The sequence below is a fragment of the Tachysurus fulvidraco genome, chromosome 5, assembly GCF_022655615.1.
Source record: "Tachysurus fulvidraco isolate hzauxx_2018 chromosome 5, HZAU_PFXX_2.0, whole genome shotgun sequence".
NCBI classification, from domain to species: domain Eukaryota; kingdom Metazoa; phylum Chordata; class Actinopteri; order Siluriformes; family Bagridae; genus Tachysurus; species Tachysurus fulvidraco.
The window spans coordinates 26,874,583-26,891,673 of NC_062522.1; the positions used below are offsets into that span (position 1 = coordinate 26,874,583).

The following is a 17,091-nucleotide window of genomic DNA, read 5'->3' on the forward strand; positions in this document are numbered from 1 at the left end:
CTATTAAAGCTACCCCACTAGACCCCAAACCTGGTATTTTCACCTGAACAATAGTACACAGAAAGCAAATTTAATATTGGACTGATCTATGAGCACTGGCCACAAACAGAAAATGTTTGCACCAGTCTTTGCACCAGTCTATTCTAGTATATGGCCTTTGAGCTGTAATAGTCACTGAGTTTTTGAGGGGTTATCTATGCCATTTTTGCACCCTCCTTCCATGTGTGTTAGTGCTACTTTGGCACAAATGGTATCTGGCTCACTGAAACAACACTACCTTGTTTTCAATAGCAGGAAGAATTAGAGGACACTTGTACTGTATACATCTGACCATTGGTCTATGAGATCTGAGAAGGTCCAGATGTTGCCAGGCTGACAGTGGCAGGTAGAATAAGAGCCAAAGTAAGGGACAAGGACTTTGACTGCTGACCTCTCTGGAAGGTCCAGAAGATCAAGAAGGATGCACTGGGCTTGTGATGGAAGGCACTGGAAACGTTTGATGGATAACTAGACAGTTGGTGGTAGGTGGCACAAGGCAGGACAAGTGAAGTTTCAAAACTAGTCCTTTTGTCTTTTCCCAGCATATAAAAGATGACCTTGAAATGGATATGTCAAATCAATTATCTTCTTTTTCCATTTCTTTACTATAGTCTCTAGTTAATTGATTGACTCACCTTTGCAGGTGCACTTTAGACAGATGAGAGGTAATCTGACTCACATGTGCCTCAATATGCATTTACTGGTACCATTTTAAAGAGTCATTCTTCTTTACTTCCTCTCAATATTGAGGCATTTTCAACACACAGCACATTGAAAAAATCAAAAGAGGTCATGCTTCTATAGAAGAGCTGCAAAAACTTCAGCTAAATATGAGGGCTGGTCTCAGTTAGGCATTAAAACAAGGTGTGAATAGTTGCATTTACATACAAATGTTTATGTAAAGCAGGATTATGTAAATTTGGTAAGCGGCACACCTTTTAGACAATAAGGACCTTTGGCGGTTCCAAAAGAGAGCAAGAACGTAATAGATGGAACTCCAAATACAGTCTTTCAAAAAAAAAAAAAAACTTATAATGTCTTTTAGTCAAAAAATAAACAAAAAAATATCAGTGACATCAAGTCTGGAAATTGATGTGTTTAAACCTTGAGGAATATAAATGTTTCTAGACAAAATAACTCCTCACATTTGCAGCAGGAATGTTGAATAATTGTAAAAAAAAAAAAAAAAAAAGGTATGTCTATCTTTAACTCAGCTAAGATACAGCTATACTATCTAATCAAATGAGTTTTATGGGTTAAATGATGACTATCAGATGTTATAACCATGTCTTAGCTGAATTAATAATTAACATTTTACAGTCAACACAGTGCAGGAGGTCGTACTGGTGCGTCACAGCTCCAGAATACAGCTTTGAGTCTTTATATGGTCTTCTGTTGTCATAGGCCACCTGTCTCAAGATTTGGTGTGTAGTAAGTTCTGAGATGCTTTTCTACTCATCATAGTTGTAAAGTGTGGCTATTGAGGTACCGAACTCAAAGAGTTTGACCATCCTGCCTGCTTTTTCCACTTACAGAACACTGAAAATTTGATGTGAACATTACCGGAGCATATTTTTTCTTTCTTTTCTTTTTTTATATTAGGCCATAAAAGAAAACATGGTATCATCAGATCTCGACATCACTCAGACGATCTACATTTTAACAACATCATTTTATGGTATGGTGGTTTTTTAACTGTAAACATACTTGAAAGTGGTTTGACTGGTGAGCTAACTTATGACCTGACAAAGTGTTCTCTGTGTAATAATGCACCATAATACACAATGAAATGACCTGGGCTGCCTTGCATTTCTCTGCGATAGGTGGAGCCCTGCGTCATTCTAATTTATATCGACAAATAGACGCTCAACTTGTCCTAATAAGACCCGCCCAGATTAACAGTCTCGAACTGTACATAGGTCAAGAAACTTGTAGAGAAGCTGGCAAATGTGAAAGCGCACAGCTATTTTACTTCCTCTTATTATATGTATGTATTTATTTGTTTATTTATTTATTATTATTTTTTTAAATTTCGCTACTTTTGCCATAAATCGCAAAACACGACGCCATTAAATAAATATGCAACGGCTAAGGTGAGTGATTGACTAAATACAGCGAAATACAAAAATATTACTATTTTATTCGATCAAATTAATGTTTCGTTTTATATAATTATCTTCAAGAACTAAGCAAAACAACTGTATAATACGTAAAGACTAACGGGATTAACTACTTTTCAAACTTTTTGACATGTTTATGAGCACGTGCCCATTACCTCAGATTATCTCAAACACACTGGACACCTTACTGTAGTAGATACTGCCTTCTTACAAATAAATAAAGTCTGACAGACACGATATGAGATAAAAAAAACAAAAAAAAAACAAACTCGTATTGCTTTAATATCTGGCCAAAATAAACCAATATAAACTTCTACTGCAAAAAACATGTACGAAGATAACACTACCAAAATACTATATAAAAACCTTCGTTACATTCTGTATTAAAAACAACTATTTTGCTATTCTGTGTTATTTGTATTTAATTGAGTTCTGTATTGCTTAAGGCAGTTTGTTTTAGATGGGATTTGTTTAGACAGGATTAGAGGCATTTAAAGAAGTCAAACAAAACACTTCTTCAGTTATTCATATTGTGTTCAGCTAGAGGGAAATATATATTTTATTTGTTTAGGTTTTTATTGTTGAATATTCTTTCACTGCGCATATCAACTCACACAATATATCCTCTTTGTCATCCTTCGTCTTTGTTCTTATAAATGAACGAACAAGTATGTATTCATGATCATTAATAATGAAGTGTTTTGCAGTTGATGACCGTATAATTGAGAAATAAATAAAACAAACAAAAAAATAAGTATGTATTTGTGTGCAAAGGTTCACTCCACTGCATCCAGCTATTAAAAACACATTTTCTCATGTTAATGCATAAAATATGAAGACACAGTGAAAATGGCAGAAAGTACTTGAAATCTACCACACAAGAGTTATTTCCTGTAGCATACAACCACAACATACCCATACCCACACATATTGCCAAAGCTGTTAATAAACCCACATTTAAGGAAGTTTGATACTCTACAGACTTAATACGAACACAGCAAAATGGCTGTTGCAGAATATGCTTTAGCTATACAGTCAAGCTCTGTAAAAAAGACATCACTCACTTTAAGCAGCTTTCCCAATCAACACTGACTTAATGTATACATAGAAAAAAGGGTTGTCCTGCCTTTCAGCATAATTGTAACATTAATCTGCATATTCTTGGTGTGCAATAACAGAAATAGTGATGAACATTGGCTCATTGGAAATGAGAAATGTGTAGACTTATTAGTAAAATAGTTTATTTATCATATTTGACTGTAGTGGTGTTTCAAATAAGAAGCCTACTGCCTCTATAAATAGTTTCCATTACGCACAAAACTACATAAAATGTCTTCAGATGTTTGACTGTTTCTAAAAAGAAACCAGATGTAATGTCTATGATTAATTGACGTGTACAGTACAGATCTTTCATTTTGTTGAACAGGAAATACTGCACAGGTACATGAACAGATGGATTCCAGTCATTTTTAGCAAAGATAAAAATCTGCAGTTAAGAAACTGAAGCTTAAAAGAGACAGCAGGGCAATAATCCAAACCATTTACAGCATTTGTAAGTGTTCTGCAAGGAATAGTGTTTGAAAATGCATTAAACAAAAATAGAAATGCTCCTAGATTATCTTTACTGTATGTCTGCTAAAAAAAAGCATGTTATGTGTCTAAAAGTATTTAGACAGAACTCTTGTTGAATAATATTTTCTGGTCAAATTTGTTTATTTAGCAGTTTGTTAAGTTTGTGATGTTGGAAGGGTTTTGCCTACCCACAGTGAACACCATATCCATGCAGAAGTGGGAGCATCATGATACAGTATATGGCTGCTTCTCTTCAGAAGCTGGGTATTGAGACCATCCCATCAGACATGAAGGAACTTCAGACAGACAAAATGGTTTGGAATTTTTTTTTCTTTTCTGTACAGATTTGGAGCACAAATCCAGAAATATAAATCTTACATAATGGAGAAAAACATGTATGTCCATGCGGGAAGAAATCCTCTACAGCATGTGTAGAGTTGAAGATGTTTTATAAATGCAAGCGGAGGTGTACAGCACAGCTTTGAGAGCATCTGCGACAATATTGGCAGCAGTTTTATAAGCAGTTATGATGGCATTCATCCACAACTTCAAAAGAGGTAAATCCTACCAAATGAGATCTAATATCTTTGTTTTCATATTTACTCTATAACTGTAAGTCATTACATCCTCTCTGTTTCTCATCTCAGGATTGAACCCCGAGCTGAGCCTAGCTTGGCAGTACAGGATGAAGAAGAAGAAACATCAGAATCTGTTATTTGTGGGTGTAGTAGCCTGGGTGTTGCTATCCTTTGTTTTTTTCTGGCAAAACACCTACTCTGACATGATCGTCGTCCGCTTGTCTGTACTGCTAAGTTCCACCCAGGGCAGCATGAGGCTCATCACTGCTTCCCATGTGGAAAACAACATCAGTGCTGAACAGCTGAATGACAAATATCGCCGTCATGGCAGAAATTTCCAACCTCCTGTAATTCAACAGAATTGGAGTTTAGATGAGTCCTGGGTAGATAAAGTGGTAAGAGGACTGTGGATGGGCTGGGCAACTTCTGACATGCTGAGTTTGCGGCTTCAGAAAGCCAAGAAGAAATATACTGCTATCAATCTGTACAAGGTGAATTATAAAAGACACTTGAAGGAGCAGAGGGACAAGAAGAAGCTCCTGTGCCAGCTAAAGCAGCAGGAACCGCTCCGTACTCTGAATGGGTCGGAGGAGCCCTTCGCCAGCCTAGGGTGGCAGAAACTGGTGCCCCACCAACCTCTGGAGCAGACCATTAGAGGCCCCTACAGGACATGCGCTGTGGTTTGCTCTGCTGGTGCCATTCTCAACTCATCCCTGGGTCTTGAGATTGGTGAGTGGCTATGTTTACAGTAGGATGTAAACAAGTTTGAAAGAATGCATGACATTTTCCTGTTAAACAATTTGTTTCCTGTGGTGTTGAATATCTAAAAATACATTCATTTTATTTCAGTTATGAAAAACTAAAATTTATCTGGCTTATGTAACTTATCCTTATCAAATACTCCATTTGGCAGTTTGTTCTCTGTAGTTGTTCTTTGAAGAGAAATAAGTCTGTTAGACATTTCTGTCAATTCTTCTTCTTCTTCTTCTTCTTTCTTCTACCGCTCAATTATTTGTGTTTAAATGATGTTACTTTATGTTCCCCATGTTGTGTTTTTTCTTCACCCTCTCTTACCTCCTTGAATGACGGTCTGCTTAGCTCATAGCGTTCATTTATGGCCTTTCATAGTTTGTTTCATGCAACTTTCATTTGATCAGACATTATATTCTGCAGTACTGGAAGTTATTTAGTTGTTTAGTCATTTGCTTACTTATATAGGACGCTGGCTAATTTACTTCCTTTCAGAAACAGTTTACACTTCATCAACTCTGTATACACAGCACCATCAAAACTGGAAAGTTGTTATTTACTGTACATGTGATGGGTCTATTTTGTGGGAATTTTGTGTTAGAATGTATTGCCAGTTTATTAGATACAGTATATATCGACCTATGTGTGCACCATGGATTTACTTTGTCTGTTTACTGTGAATTTTAAATTCCAGGAACTTGTTTTCTGTATTCACATTCTTCAGTTTATACAGTTTATCACTCCAAGTGACCATGATAACTAGGTTAGTCAAGATGAATGAATGAATGAATACTGTTATTGTGTCAACAGATTCTCATGATGCAGTGCTTCGGTTCAATGCTGCTCCAACTGAGGGCTATGAGAACGATGTGGGCAGCAAGACCACCATTCGCATCATCAACTCTCAGGTAGACCTCTTTTCAACCCCACTTGTCAATCTCTTACACACATGCACTTGCTTTTTGAATGATATGACAGAGATGGATTCATGTTACTAAACAAAACCCATTTATGTCCATCTGTGAACAGATTATGGCTGATCCACAGTATATGTTTGCCTACAGTCCTCTGTACAGGAATATTACACTTGTTGCATGGGATCCTGGTCCATATTCTGGCAACCTTGAAAAGGTAAGTAATAACCGAAAATTCAATTGTGTTTGAGCACTATGTCAACAACAACAACCAACCTTTTCCCTGATAAGTCCATCTTAATCTAAATTTTATGTCCTGTAGATTCATTTCTAATTCATTGGTATACACATCACTAGCATTAAAAATAGTTAACAGCAGTGATTTAATACTGAAATATGTTTGCAGTTAAAATCTGTGGATTTCACAATATGCACATCAGAACTGCGGAAAAGGAAGCCAGCTGGTTCTCCCACCATAACCCCCCACACCCCAACCCTCATTTCCACTGAGCTCTGAATGAGTACTTTATTAGCAGTATACACATCAGGTTCCAGATCTGTCATCATTTGCACATCTCTTGGGTCTTTCACAGTGGTTCAAGAGCCCAGATCATGACCTGTTCACAGCATATATTGAACACAGGATGAGATCTCCATCACAGCCCTTCTACATCCTGCACCCAGACTTCCTCTGGAACCTGTGGGACATTCTTCAGAGCAACACAGAAGAGACCGTCCATCCCAATCCACCCTCATCAGGGTTTATAGGTTAGACTAACATCCACGCAAAATAAATGTTTGCACAGGTTATTCCAAGAGCCATTTTGGAACTGAGTAATATATGGCACACTAATGAGCTTTTAAATGAGCTCATCAGAATGAACTGTAAGCAATATTAGTGAACACGAAATAGGAGTTAGATAGGATATACCTTTATTCGTCCCACAATTTCTCTGTTACACCAGCAAAGAAAAAGAAATACATGTACATATATATATACGTGTATATATATATATATATATATAAGACATATGAGCATTTGTAAGAATTTAAAAATTTCTGTTATTGCACGTGTTGTTTGAAATACTTTGTTATTGTTATTATAGCAGTTAAACAGTAATCCAGTGTGTAATTATGGTGACTGGTTCACTGGGAGCAGTTTGATTGTAAAGTCTAATAGTATAGCATTGTTATACCAGTGTTAATGATATAGCAATGAAAAGTGGAAAATTTCTATATGTACACATCAATAAATATATTGATATTGCATATTGTGAAATCCACAGATATATTATAATTTTGAGATAAATACTCATTACATGGAAAAATGTATAGGTTTTAGATAATTTTGTATGTAATTATCTAAAACCTATACATTTTTCCATGTAATGAGTATTTATCTCAAAATTCATTCATGCAGCTTTCTTCTAGTGGTATAATCCTTCACATTATTATTGATAGCTAATTAGAAATGAAGCTGCGGGTGTCACTGTCTGTGAACCTGCCACGCCTCCCGAACACCAACACAGAGAAGCGGTTCCAGAATACTAGTTACTTCCAGACTACACTTTCCAGAAGACACCTGTTACTCATCAGCCACACCCTATATATATGAACCTGAAACATGACCCAAGGGCAAAGTCTTCTGTTAAGAAGGGTCATAAGGCTGATGATCCATTTGCAGCTTTCTTTAATGGCAAACTCGTAATCAAAACAGGCAAGGTCAGAGCAGGCAAACACAACATCGTACGGCAGGCAGAAATCAGAAACGGTAAACAGGCGGTCAGGGCAGGCAGCAAACAATCAGAAACCGGAATACAAAAACAGGATCAGAAAATCGGAACTAGGAAATACAAAGGAGACGCTCAGAATGATTGCCAAAACAGAGACTTCGCCCTGGGGTCATGTTTCAAGTTCATATATATATAGGGTGTGGTTGATGAGTAACAGGTGTCGGTGTAATCAGTCTTAGTGCTGGATTCTGGGAAGTGTAGTCCGGAAGTAACTAGTATTATGGAGGCGCTTCTCTGTGTTGGCGTTCAGGAGGTGTGGCAGGTACACCAACCGTCACAGCGAGTCTCTGATAAGATTGCGTGTTAGGCATTGTTGCCCGACAGCTAGAGGGTCATGGGTAAAATCCTGTTTGTTCCTCCTTGGTTTTCATATGTTCTTGCTATTTTCCCTGGTTTCCTCTCATTGCTTGTGATGCTGATCTGATCTGGCATGTTGTTCACAAAGTAGTAACCTTTTTTATTTTGTTTTGTTTCAGGTATCTTTCTGATGATGAGCATTTGTAAGACTGTTGATATCTACGAGTTCATCCCATCTAAAAAACACACAACTCTGTGCCACTACTATGAGCAGTACCATGACTTTGCCTGCACACTGGGAGCATATCACCCACTGTTTTATGAGAAGCTCCTCGTCAGAAGAATGACCACTGTCTCTTTGGACGAACTTATGAAAAAGGGCAAGGTCACTGTCCCAGGGTTTAGTCAGATCACCTGCTCAGGGCAAAATAAAGTATAATAAAGATGGTGGCATAAACAGAAATGATTGAATTAAAATATGAGATAAATCAGAGTTTTTTACACTGCATTACTACTATGGGGAAAGGGGAGGGGTGAAAGGTATGAATAGTTGTACTTTCTTACTATATTTAAAGATAAGACCGAATACCTGACAAATCTTGAAAGTTTCTTCTCATCTAGCCAATGACTGTGTGCTAATGTATCGGTCGAGCGTGCTCAGTTTAGAATCCAATCATTTGCGTTTAGAATCCATTCACTTCCATTTAGAAACCTTAATGTTCTGTTCATCAGTGTTGAAAAACACGAATTATGCCAGTTCATCACAATAAGTTAACGTTATAGGTATCTGTACATCTGAATATGGATAAACCACTGGACTGCAGTTTGAATCCTGAGTACTCCTGTAAACAGCAGTTTTTCCTGCTGAAAAACAAAGACTTGAACTTTAGCATACAGTACATGGAGACTGGAAGCTAAGGATAACAATGTTGGAATATTGTAATGGAGAACTGGCATCAGAAAATGTCTGCTACAACATGCAAAACAATCTGAGCCAAACAGACCTAGAGAACAGCAGTTTTAGTACATACACAATTAGATTAAGCACTGATCGAGACACTGGTACCTATGACGGGATGTTTGGAGTGTGGGACAAAAGGGGACAATATTTTGGACGAAAGCCTTTCATATCTTTATCATTGTTAGGAGTAAACCACTATACTTATGTTCATATTGAGAATGCACATTCGTTTATTCGAAATTGGTTTCATAATTTCAAAAGTGTATTCATTTTTAAAGGTAACTCTTACTCAGGATTGTAAATTTTAACCACTTTTGACATTTCGATAAGATAAAAAATTAAATGCAAATAAAAACCATTTAAGAACTTATTGTCCACCCTTCTAAATGTCTTGAAGTTTAACTAATGTCTAATTCAATTTGTTCAAAAATACTTGGCAGTATGTTGTTTTTAAGGATTAATGGTTTTCCTTCTCTTTTGTGGGGCAACACAACAATGGTTTCATAATGTGTCTTAAAATGGACAGATTATATTTTCATTATATTTATTTTTTGTTTACACAAAACACAAATGTGGTCACAGTTTCTTTTGCCATGTCTTTCTTTTTTTTTAATTAATTAAAAAAAGTGCCACTACCAAAACGGACTCAACTGTAATGTGCATCATTAAACAGTGACTTATATAAAAAGGCATAGATTTATTTGCTGTGCCTATTAGTAAGACAAAAATGTAAAGAAAGTTGCTCATTTCCTAATCAGGAGATTATGATTAATAATAATCATAGTTGACATTGGCTCCATGTCTAAAGGCACTGGCATCCCGGGGACCCATTGCAGCGTTCTCATCATAGTGATGCTGCCGTCCCTGATCGTTAGCTTTGGCATGGTCCATCCAGTAAGCAAGATCCGTCTCAAGTCTCTGTAAGTAACATAAAATAATGATTCATTAGTAACTCATAGACCTTTATTAACAGAAATGAGAATTTATCAGCAGTGTGGTATCCAGCAGAAGAGAAGAGCATGTCTGTGGATTGACAGGACCTGAAATCAGAGTTTTGTGGTGGGACCCCAAGAGGTACAGTTTCTACCGTGAGAATGAAAATGGGGTTGATTTTCTGGAATATGCATTAGATTTGAAACAGTTTTAAATATACTGAAGTCTTAAATATAGTGAATAATTACACTCACCGCCTCGTCATAGCCCATTTGCATGAACTGCTGGATCCACTGTTGCACATCTGGACGGCTGCGGTCCCATAGGTTTCTCCGAGGTCTCCGTGGAGCTGACAGGAATTCCTTAGCTTTCACCTGAGGGACCACAAGTTCGTCGACAGATCTGCTCCGGGCTGTGAAGTGGAGGTTGAGAGCTGCACTCATAGGGTTTGTTTCACATTCTGATTGCTAGATCAGTTTAACAACATTGATTGAACATCGTTCAAATAACTGAGAGGAAATATGTTCCACAATCTACGCATTAAGTTTAGTCTTTGGTTTGTGGAAACACAATGTAAAATCCATTCACACTTTCTGAGGTTGACAGAGCATAAAGGAAAAATCCACCCTTCATGATTTGCATATAATGTTTCATAATTAACATAATTTCTAATGGCATTACATGCCATTTACCCTATCAAATTCTGATTTTTAAGTACATTACCCACAAAGCTGGTCAACTACATGGTGATAGTGGTTTCCTGGATGGAATGGAATGGGAATAAGACCTGGCTAATCAAGTAGCGGCCTGCGGTCTGAACCTGGCCTGAAGGTAATTTGCTTCGGGGCTTCAGGTAGCCTAGCGTGAAAAAGACATCGCAAATTTAATTCAGTTAGACAACAGATCCTCCATTTCTCCTGGTGTTTCTCCTGTGAGACGTTATGATGACAGATGAGAATTTTGTTAGTATCGTTTCTTCTGTTTATTTCTTCCGTAACTTTTTTCATCAAAAAGTAAATAAAATCAGCATCTTCAACAACATTAACCTTATTCTACATCCCTGGCTCTACTTACATGTGTGAATAATCATTCTCACACATGGATGCCATTAAAATGAGTAATCACACAGCCCTCATAGTACAGCACCTACAGTACACCACTGTGCAAACTTTCATGCTATCTCTTACATTGCTAATTATCCAGGGCTTAGTGTATCAATGTATAGCTCAACTTCTTAAATAGATGCACTGCATTGTAGGAGTATAAACCTAATGTTTTCTCCACTAACTCTCTATTGGATTTATGCTTGAAATTTATGAATGATAAAAGAAGCTCTTGCACGGTTGTTTTTGGCAGCTAAATCTGCTCTCAAAAAACAGTACAGTTACCAACCAACACAAGAAATGATCAAAAGTATGTTAACGCAAGCATATTTTATACCCAGGGTGGAATTTTCCTTTATTTCAAGCCCAACCATAACCATATTACTCTGATATAACTATGAACAGTAGTGGAGCTTTATATTTGAGAAGCTGTAATGCATAAAACAAGTAGCTGACATTACCATTTCTTTTCTTCAAGATCTTGCTCAGGGTACTTCCACCTGGAACAGACCAGCACAATGCTCTTCATTCATGGCATTAAAGCTACAACATTAAAGTTTTGTACCATAATATTAGAGTTTCAAATCGCCTTCCATCCAGCAAGGACATTTGGACAAATTATTGTTTTTCCATTGTTTATTTCAGGGATCAGTGGATGCAACACCATATTTTAAGCCTTGGACCATGAGTGTACAATCTTAACCAGAATGGTCTGGTGTGGGTTCAGAGGTTACAGAGTTTTCATTCCAACCATGCAGAAGCCACAGCTGAGTCTATTGAAAGCAAAAATTAGCTGTTTAAACAGGTGGAATCATGGTGGCATCTGAAATCTGCACCCCCACTGGTCCTTTGTTTATACGATTGGACACAGCCTTCTCAGACAGATGCATTGAGGTGTGGATGGAAATATCTTTTACTTGGTATAATTCAGGTCAGAAGTTAGAACAGTTGAATTATTTATATATAGAGAATGAAATGAGCTGAACATTTTAAATATCCTTGTTGTCCTCTTACATTTTTCATGTCATACTGTACATGACTTTCTACACAGTGCCAACCCACAGCAGGGAAAAAATGGGGATTAATAAAGTAGGCTTTCTACTCTACTATCTCATACACATACACTACTGCCAATGTCTTTGCACTGGAGATCGAAACCTTTGAAGCTCAGGTAGAAAATGCAAGCTAAACCTCCCCTTTTTCTTACTTTTCTTAGTTTATTTCATCTTAATTATCTATAGTCAGCTGGCAAAACTTCACTTAAGTCCCAGAAAATGTAAACAGATCTAAAAATATAACTTAATTTTATGTACCGATCAACCTTTAATCTGAGAGTTTAAGTCTTAAGTCATCATATGTTTTATAATTACATTATTATGGTCTAGAAGCATTTTTCTAATATTAGAGCTGAAAGAATTATTCTGTAAAGAATGCTATATTAAAATACAGAAGGTCAATCCAATTCCAAATCAGTGACAATGTACTAGTCTGTATCGACTTGTCTAACTGGATTTTCTTTTATGTTCATCTTAATACAATTGCAATAAAAATCACATTTTTAGTAGTAAACCACCTTCTCTTTTCCGGAAAAGAGGAACTGAAGTTAAGAAAAGGATTATCTTAGAGATATTAACATACCTGAGCTGTTGCAAAGGATGAGGAAGGTGAGGAAGAACAGAGCTTTTATACAAACACTGTAGAGCTTCATGTCTTTAGTCTTCGAGATTAGCTGGGGCTTTGTGGTATGAGCTAATGGAAACAATTTTAGGTACCATAGGCAAGGAAGAACAGCCCTCAGGACATGGGCTAACATTCCGGCTAAAAAAAAGACTTGCCACTGCCCGTGAAGGAATGTATTCAAAAGTAGAGCAAATGAAGCTAATGTTTCTGTTTATGCATCTAACCTGCTAATCATATGTCTGAAGCACAATGCAAATATCATGAAGTTAACAGTTCTAACATCAGAATAGAGAAAAAGTCTGATGTCAGTGACTAAAAACAGTACAGTTGTTTCTGTGGTGAAGGATTCTCCAGTCTCAAGTGTTCTGACATTTCTGACATCTTGAGCACACCACAATCTTTTGTTTATCTTATTCAGGAGAGAGAGAGAGAGAGAGAGAGAGAGAGAGAGAGAGAGAGAGAGAGAGAGAGAGAGAGAGAGAGAAGGCAGCTGCTTATAGCTGCTATAATAAGGGTATAATGTGTGTGGTGGACATCTGAAATAGTTACCCAATACACCAACTTGATCTGAAATGTACCAGTGTGGATGTGTGTTTACAAACTATCTTTGATTATTGCATATTTGGTATTGAATTAGCATCTCGTCCCCACATTACACATGGCTCAGTGGCAGCAATGGGTGGAGCTACAGTATGAACAGATCAACACATGTGGACATCCTGAGGCTGAAAGACAGAAGCATCTCTGCAATGTTATCTTAGCCTTCAGGCTACATTTATCGTACTGTTTACACTCTACCTTTTCAACACTTTTTACATGCATAGTATCCATAGCGATAGCAGTCTCGAACTTTGTTTAAACAGACCATAAGCTTTCTTAATATTTACAATGTCAGATGGAGACATGCAGCACGTTTCTCACATATTTATTGTGTTTAACAAAGTAGGTTATGTTTATTTAAAAAGGAAAAACAATGAACCACTTTTTATAATTTGCCTCCACTTTCTAATGTTGGTAAAAGTGACTGGACATGTTCTGTACTGTCAGACATTTTGACAATCTTTAATGGCCCTTTAACGTATGCAGGAAATTATGAACAGTTCAGACAGAGTAAGTTTTACACAGAAAAACAGCACATATGCCATCATTCTTCAGGAGCTGGGGAATCATAGCCCAGACGACTAGCCGAGGGGAAATGAGCCCAGAAGGTTCTGGCCAGCTCATCGATTTTATCATAGCCAGCGTGATTGCGCAGCTCTTCGATCCAGCCGAAAAAGTCAGAGGAGGTCAGAGCCCAGTTTGGTACATCCCGCTTTTCTCTGGACTCTTCTAAGAACCAATCAAACAGTTAAACACTAAATTAGAAATGATTAAAAGAATGAACAAAACTTAATTCTTGTATTTCTGAAATCTCTATTGAAAAATATGTTACTATATTATGCTGGTGCTGATATTGAGTTTATATAATTGAATAAACTTTATCATCTTTAGCTTTTGTTTTAAAGGCTATTCAAGAAAAGTAAGCAGAATATTAAATGAAGGCCAGTTAGAATTGTGGTGAGTTAATCAGAGAACTATAATCTCATTTTTATTAGGTGAGTCATTGGGTTATAGTATTTAATCTTGATGGTTAAACAACTGTCTTATGAATATTGTGCTGATTGAATTTGGTGATATGTTCTATACTGTACATTAGCAATGCCTACACAAAATATATTGAGTGAATGCCCACCTTGGCTCTCTTCAGCACCTGCAATGGAGATTTAAAGCAGAGTGAGTTAAAGCTTCGAATGGCAGTAAGAGTTGTCTAAGGTCAGATAAAAACACATTACTCTGTTAGCTAGGTTGTTGATAATAGAATTTTGGTCAATTATGTTATTTTTACTGTGTAAAAAATGTACAGCGTTGCTGATCTACATAAATGATTACAACACAAAGTGCTTACAATTAGCTGCGTTCAGTACAGAAGCCGAACTGTCCTCCACCATGTTGGATGTTTAGAGATAAGATAACATAGAACTTTATTAATACGGAATGGAATTCTTTTGAGGGTTTTCTGTGGTGTTACTGTCACTAGTGTTGTAGCCTGTGCTATTTCCAAATAGAATGTGAATACAGAATTTGAACGTTTTTCTGGACTAGATTTTGAAAATGGAAAGAAAGAGATATTCACTGTGATACAATTGCCAAGACTTTGAACAAACATGGCTGCACTGGACTCCACCTCCACAGTGAGCAATCACTCTCTCATTCACAGTCACGGTACATCTGATTTCTGACACACACACACACACACACACACACACACACACACTTGAGCCCTCTCATACCCGCTTAAATCGTCTTTTCCACACATACTCGCTTTCTCACACCCACTGTCACACACACTCACATGACACACACACTCACACACTGAAGAATACATTCAGTTTACCTTGTGTTCTGACTATACGGTACCAAGCCTTTGTTTATGTTTCTGGGTGTAGTTTCTGTCCTGGACTAAATTTTCCTGTTTGACAACTATTGCCTATTTCACTGTTTTTAGGTTTGCCTAGTGCTTTTCGATTGTTTGCTACTTCTTCATAAAACTGCTCCCTCCTGCATTTGCATCGATCTCATGACACTGTCTGATACAACTGCTGTGTATAACAGTTCCACTGCAAAATGATGCAACATAGTGAAACAATGAACAGAAATCTTAAAATGCCCAGTATAGGTTTAATGAATATAACTTTATCAGTAATATCAGGCATAATATCCCTACTGTAGTAACAGTGATCATGTATGTTTATAACAATCTGATGGTCAGTGCAGAGATAACGAAAACATAGAAATACATGTGCCATGATTGTAGCGTCCTAGTGAGGGGGGAAAAACCTTCTGTGAATACCCTTTCATCCGGTGTAAAAAGGGCTAATCTCCTTTCTTCTCTTCTGCCTGTCATATCTGACCACTCGTTCCCTGCTGCACGAGAGGAAAAAGCCACAACTTCTTTCAGCACACCACACTATAACCAAGTGAGGTTTTATTGCTTTATTTTTTTTTTATCTTACACTATCTCTCATCTTCATCATAATCATCATCATCCAGTATTTTAGGAGCAGAAAAAAGCAGTGAGTGAATGAGAAACTCACTCTTGTTTTTCTAGATTATTTAATCTGAAACCCTCTTTACCAAAATACTCAAAATAATGAGACAACTACCACAGAAATTCTGTAAAAACACAAAGATGATTTGAACAACCTCATCTTAATAGATCATCAATCATTTATTCAGTGAGGTAAGAATTTCCCATAAAAAAAAACAAATACAAGATAAGCCTGAGGAGTGCAGTAAATATAGAAGAAATGTCTTTCCTGTTTTCGCAGATGAACCGGCACTGACTATTCTATCAAACAGCAGGCATATGCTTTATTATTTAAATAATAATAATAAAAAATGTAGCTGGGTTTCTTACCCGACAGGCAGAAGAGCCCGAGCACAAGCACACACATGGCTAGCGAGAAGCGAGGCATGGTCACTTTTCTGAAAAGAAAGAGCTTCTTGATGACAATTTCTTTTCCTTCGGTTAAATGAATGAAATATTAGCCCTACACAGCTAGGAGACAATTATGTGACATACATGCTTCTAAAATGCTGCTGTGTCCAGATACATTTTCCCCCAATTATTAAATATTGTGTCAATTTTCTTCATTACATCAATATTAATAGAAAGATTTGCATTGTAGAAAACCAATCAATAAATGAAATGAAACCCGGTCAGCTTCATATACAGTAATATTCTAACCAGCAAAGAAACAAAGCAATAGTATTAATTGCAGCTGTGTGTGAGATTACCTGCAGCACCTTCTTCCACTCCTGTAGCTCTTGTTGTGTTTCTGGAGATGTTTCAGTTCTTTAAGCCAAGTCACTTACAGAGAGCAGATTGAGGGCTGGAATGCTCTGTTTGTATTTCACATGTCCTCTCTATATGTAGTACCTCCACAAGCAGCAAATATTCAAGGAACCAGGCCCTGGAAACTTCTAAATCTTGATGTTTATAAATGTCTTTAACACAGTAAACCATTAAATATTAGCGAAAATATGTGTTTTCTTCTATTAGTCTCCAACTTTCACCGGTTTTCATTCATCATCTATAACATTTAAACCACGGACAGGTGAGTGAGTAATGTTGATCATCTCAACTAGTTCTTGAAGTGAGGGCATGTACATGGTGAGATGGAAGGAGGACAAATGGGCAAATGTAAGGATCTGAGCCTCTTTGACTAGAGCTGAATAGTGAACACTATACGACCGAGTCGGAGTGTCTCCAACACAGCAGGTCTTGTGTGGTGTTTACAGTATGCAGTGG

At 37.1% G+C, this 17,091-nt stretch overlaps 3 protein-coding genes across 8 annotated transcripts; 1 reads left to right on the plus strand and 2 right to left on the minus strand.

Moving 5' to 3' along the window:
- The first annotated feature begins 1,911 nt into the window (after positions 1 to 1,911).
- Positions 1,912 to 9,598, plus strand: st6gal2b (ST6 beta-galactosamide alpha-2,6-sialyltranferase 2b). 5 transcript variants are annotated; one of them, XM_027133647.2, is made up of 8 exons: positions 1,927 to 2,132; positions 3,926 to 3,995; positions 4,076 to 4,288; positions 4,379 to 5,038; positions 5,870 to 5,967; positions 6,089 to 6,190; positions 6,567 to 6,741; positions 8,243 to 9,598. In XM_027133647.2, exons 3-8 carry the CDS (start codon positions 4,258 to 4,260, stop codon positions 8,500 to 8,502), a joined length of 1,326 nt encoding a protein of 441 aa, XP_026989448.2. In that variant the 5' UTR covers positions 1,927 to 2,132; positions 3,926 to 3,995; positions 4,076 to 4,257; the 3' UTR covers positions 8,503 to 9,598. The 5 variants fall into 5 exon arrangements, with proteins under 5 accessions (XP_026989451.2, XP_026989448.2, XP_026989443.2 ...); XM_027133650.2 differs by lacking the exon at positions 3,926 to 3,995 and having other exon boundaries at positions 1,912 to 2,026; XM_027133642.2 differs by having other exon boundaries at positions 3,926 to 4,288.
- A 57-nt stretch (positions 9,599 to 9,655) lies between these two features.
- ecrg4b (ECRG4 augurin precursor b) lies at positions 9,656 to 12,870 on the minus strand. Its single transcript, XM_047814272.1, has 4 exons — positions 12,699 to 12,870; positions 11,522 to 11,560; positions 10,212 to 10,369; positions 9,656 to 9,942 (listed from the first exon to the last, which is right to left on the minus strand). The coding sequence occupies exons 1-4, from the start codon at positions 12,766 to 12,768 to the stop codon at positions 9,793 to 9,795; spliced, it is 417 nt and encodes a 138-aa protein (XP_047670228.1). The 5' UTR covers positions 12,769 to 12,870; the 3' UTR covers positions 9,656 to 9,792.
- Positions 12,871 to 13,662: 792 nt separating this feature from the next.
- On the minus strand, positions 13,663 to 17,091 carry otos2 (otospiralin 2). 2 transcript variants are annotated; one of them, XM_047814097.1, is made up of 3 exons: positions 16,198 to 17,091; positions 14,473 to 14,490; positions 13,663 to 14,069 (listed from the first exon to the last, which is right to left on the minus strand). In XM_047814097.1, exons 1-3 carry the CDS (start codon positions 16,253 to 16,255, stop codon positions 13,885 to 13,887), a joined length of 261 nt encoding a protein of 86 aa, XP_047670053.1. In that variant the 5' UTR covers positions 16,256 to 17,091; the 3' UTR covers positions 13,663 to 13,884. The 2 variants fall into 2 exon arrangements, 1 of the variants encoding a protein (XP_047670053.1); XR_007140639.1 differs by lacking the exon at positions 16,198 to 17,091 and adding an exon at positions 15,175 to 15,455 and having other exon boundaries at positions 13,949 to 14,069.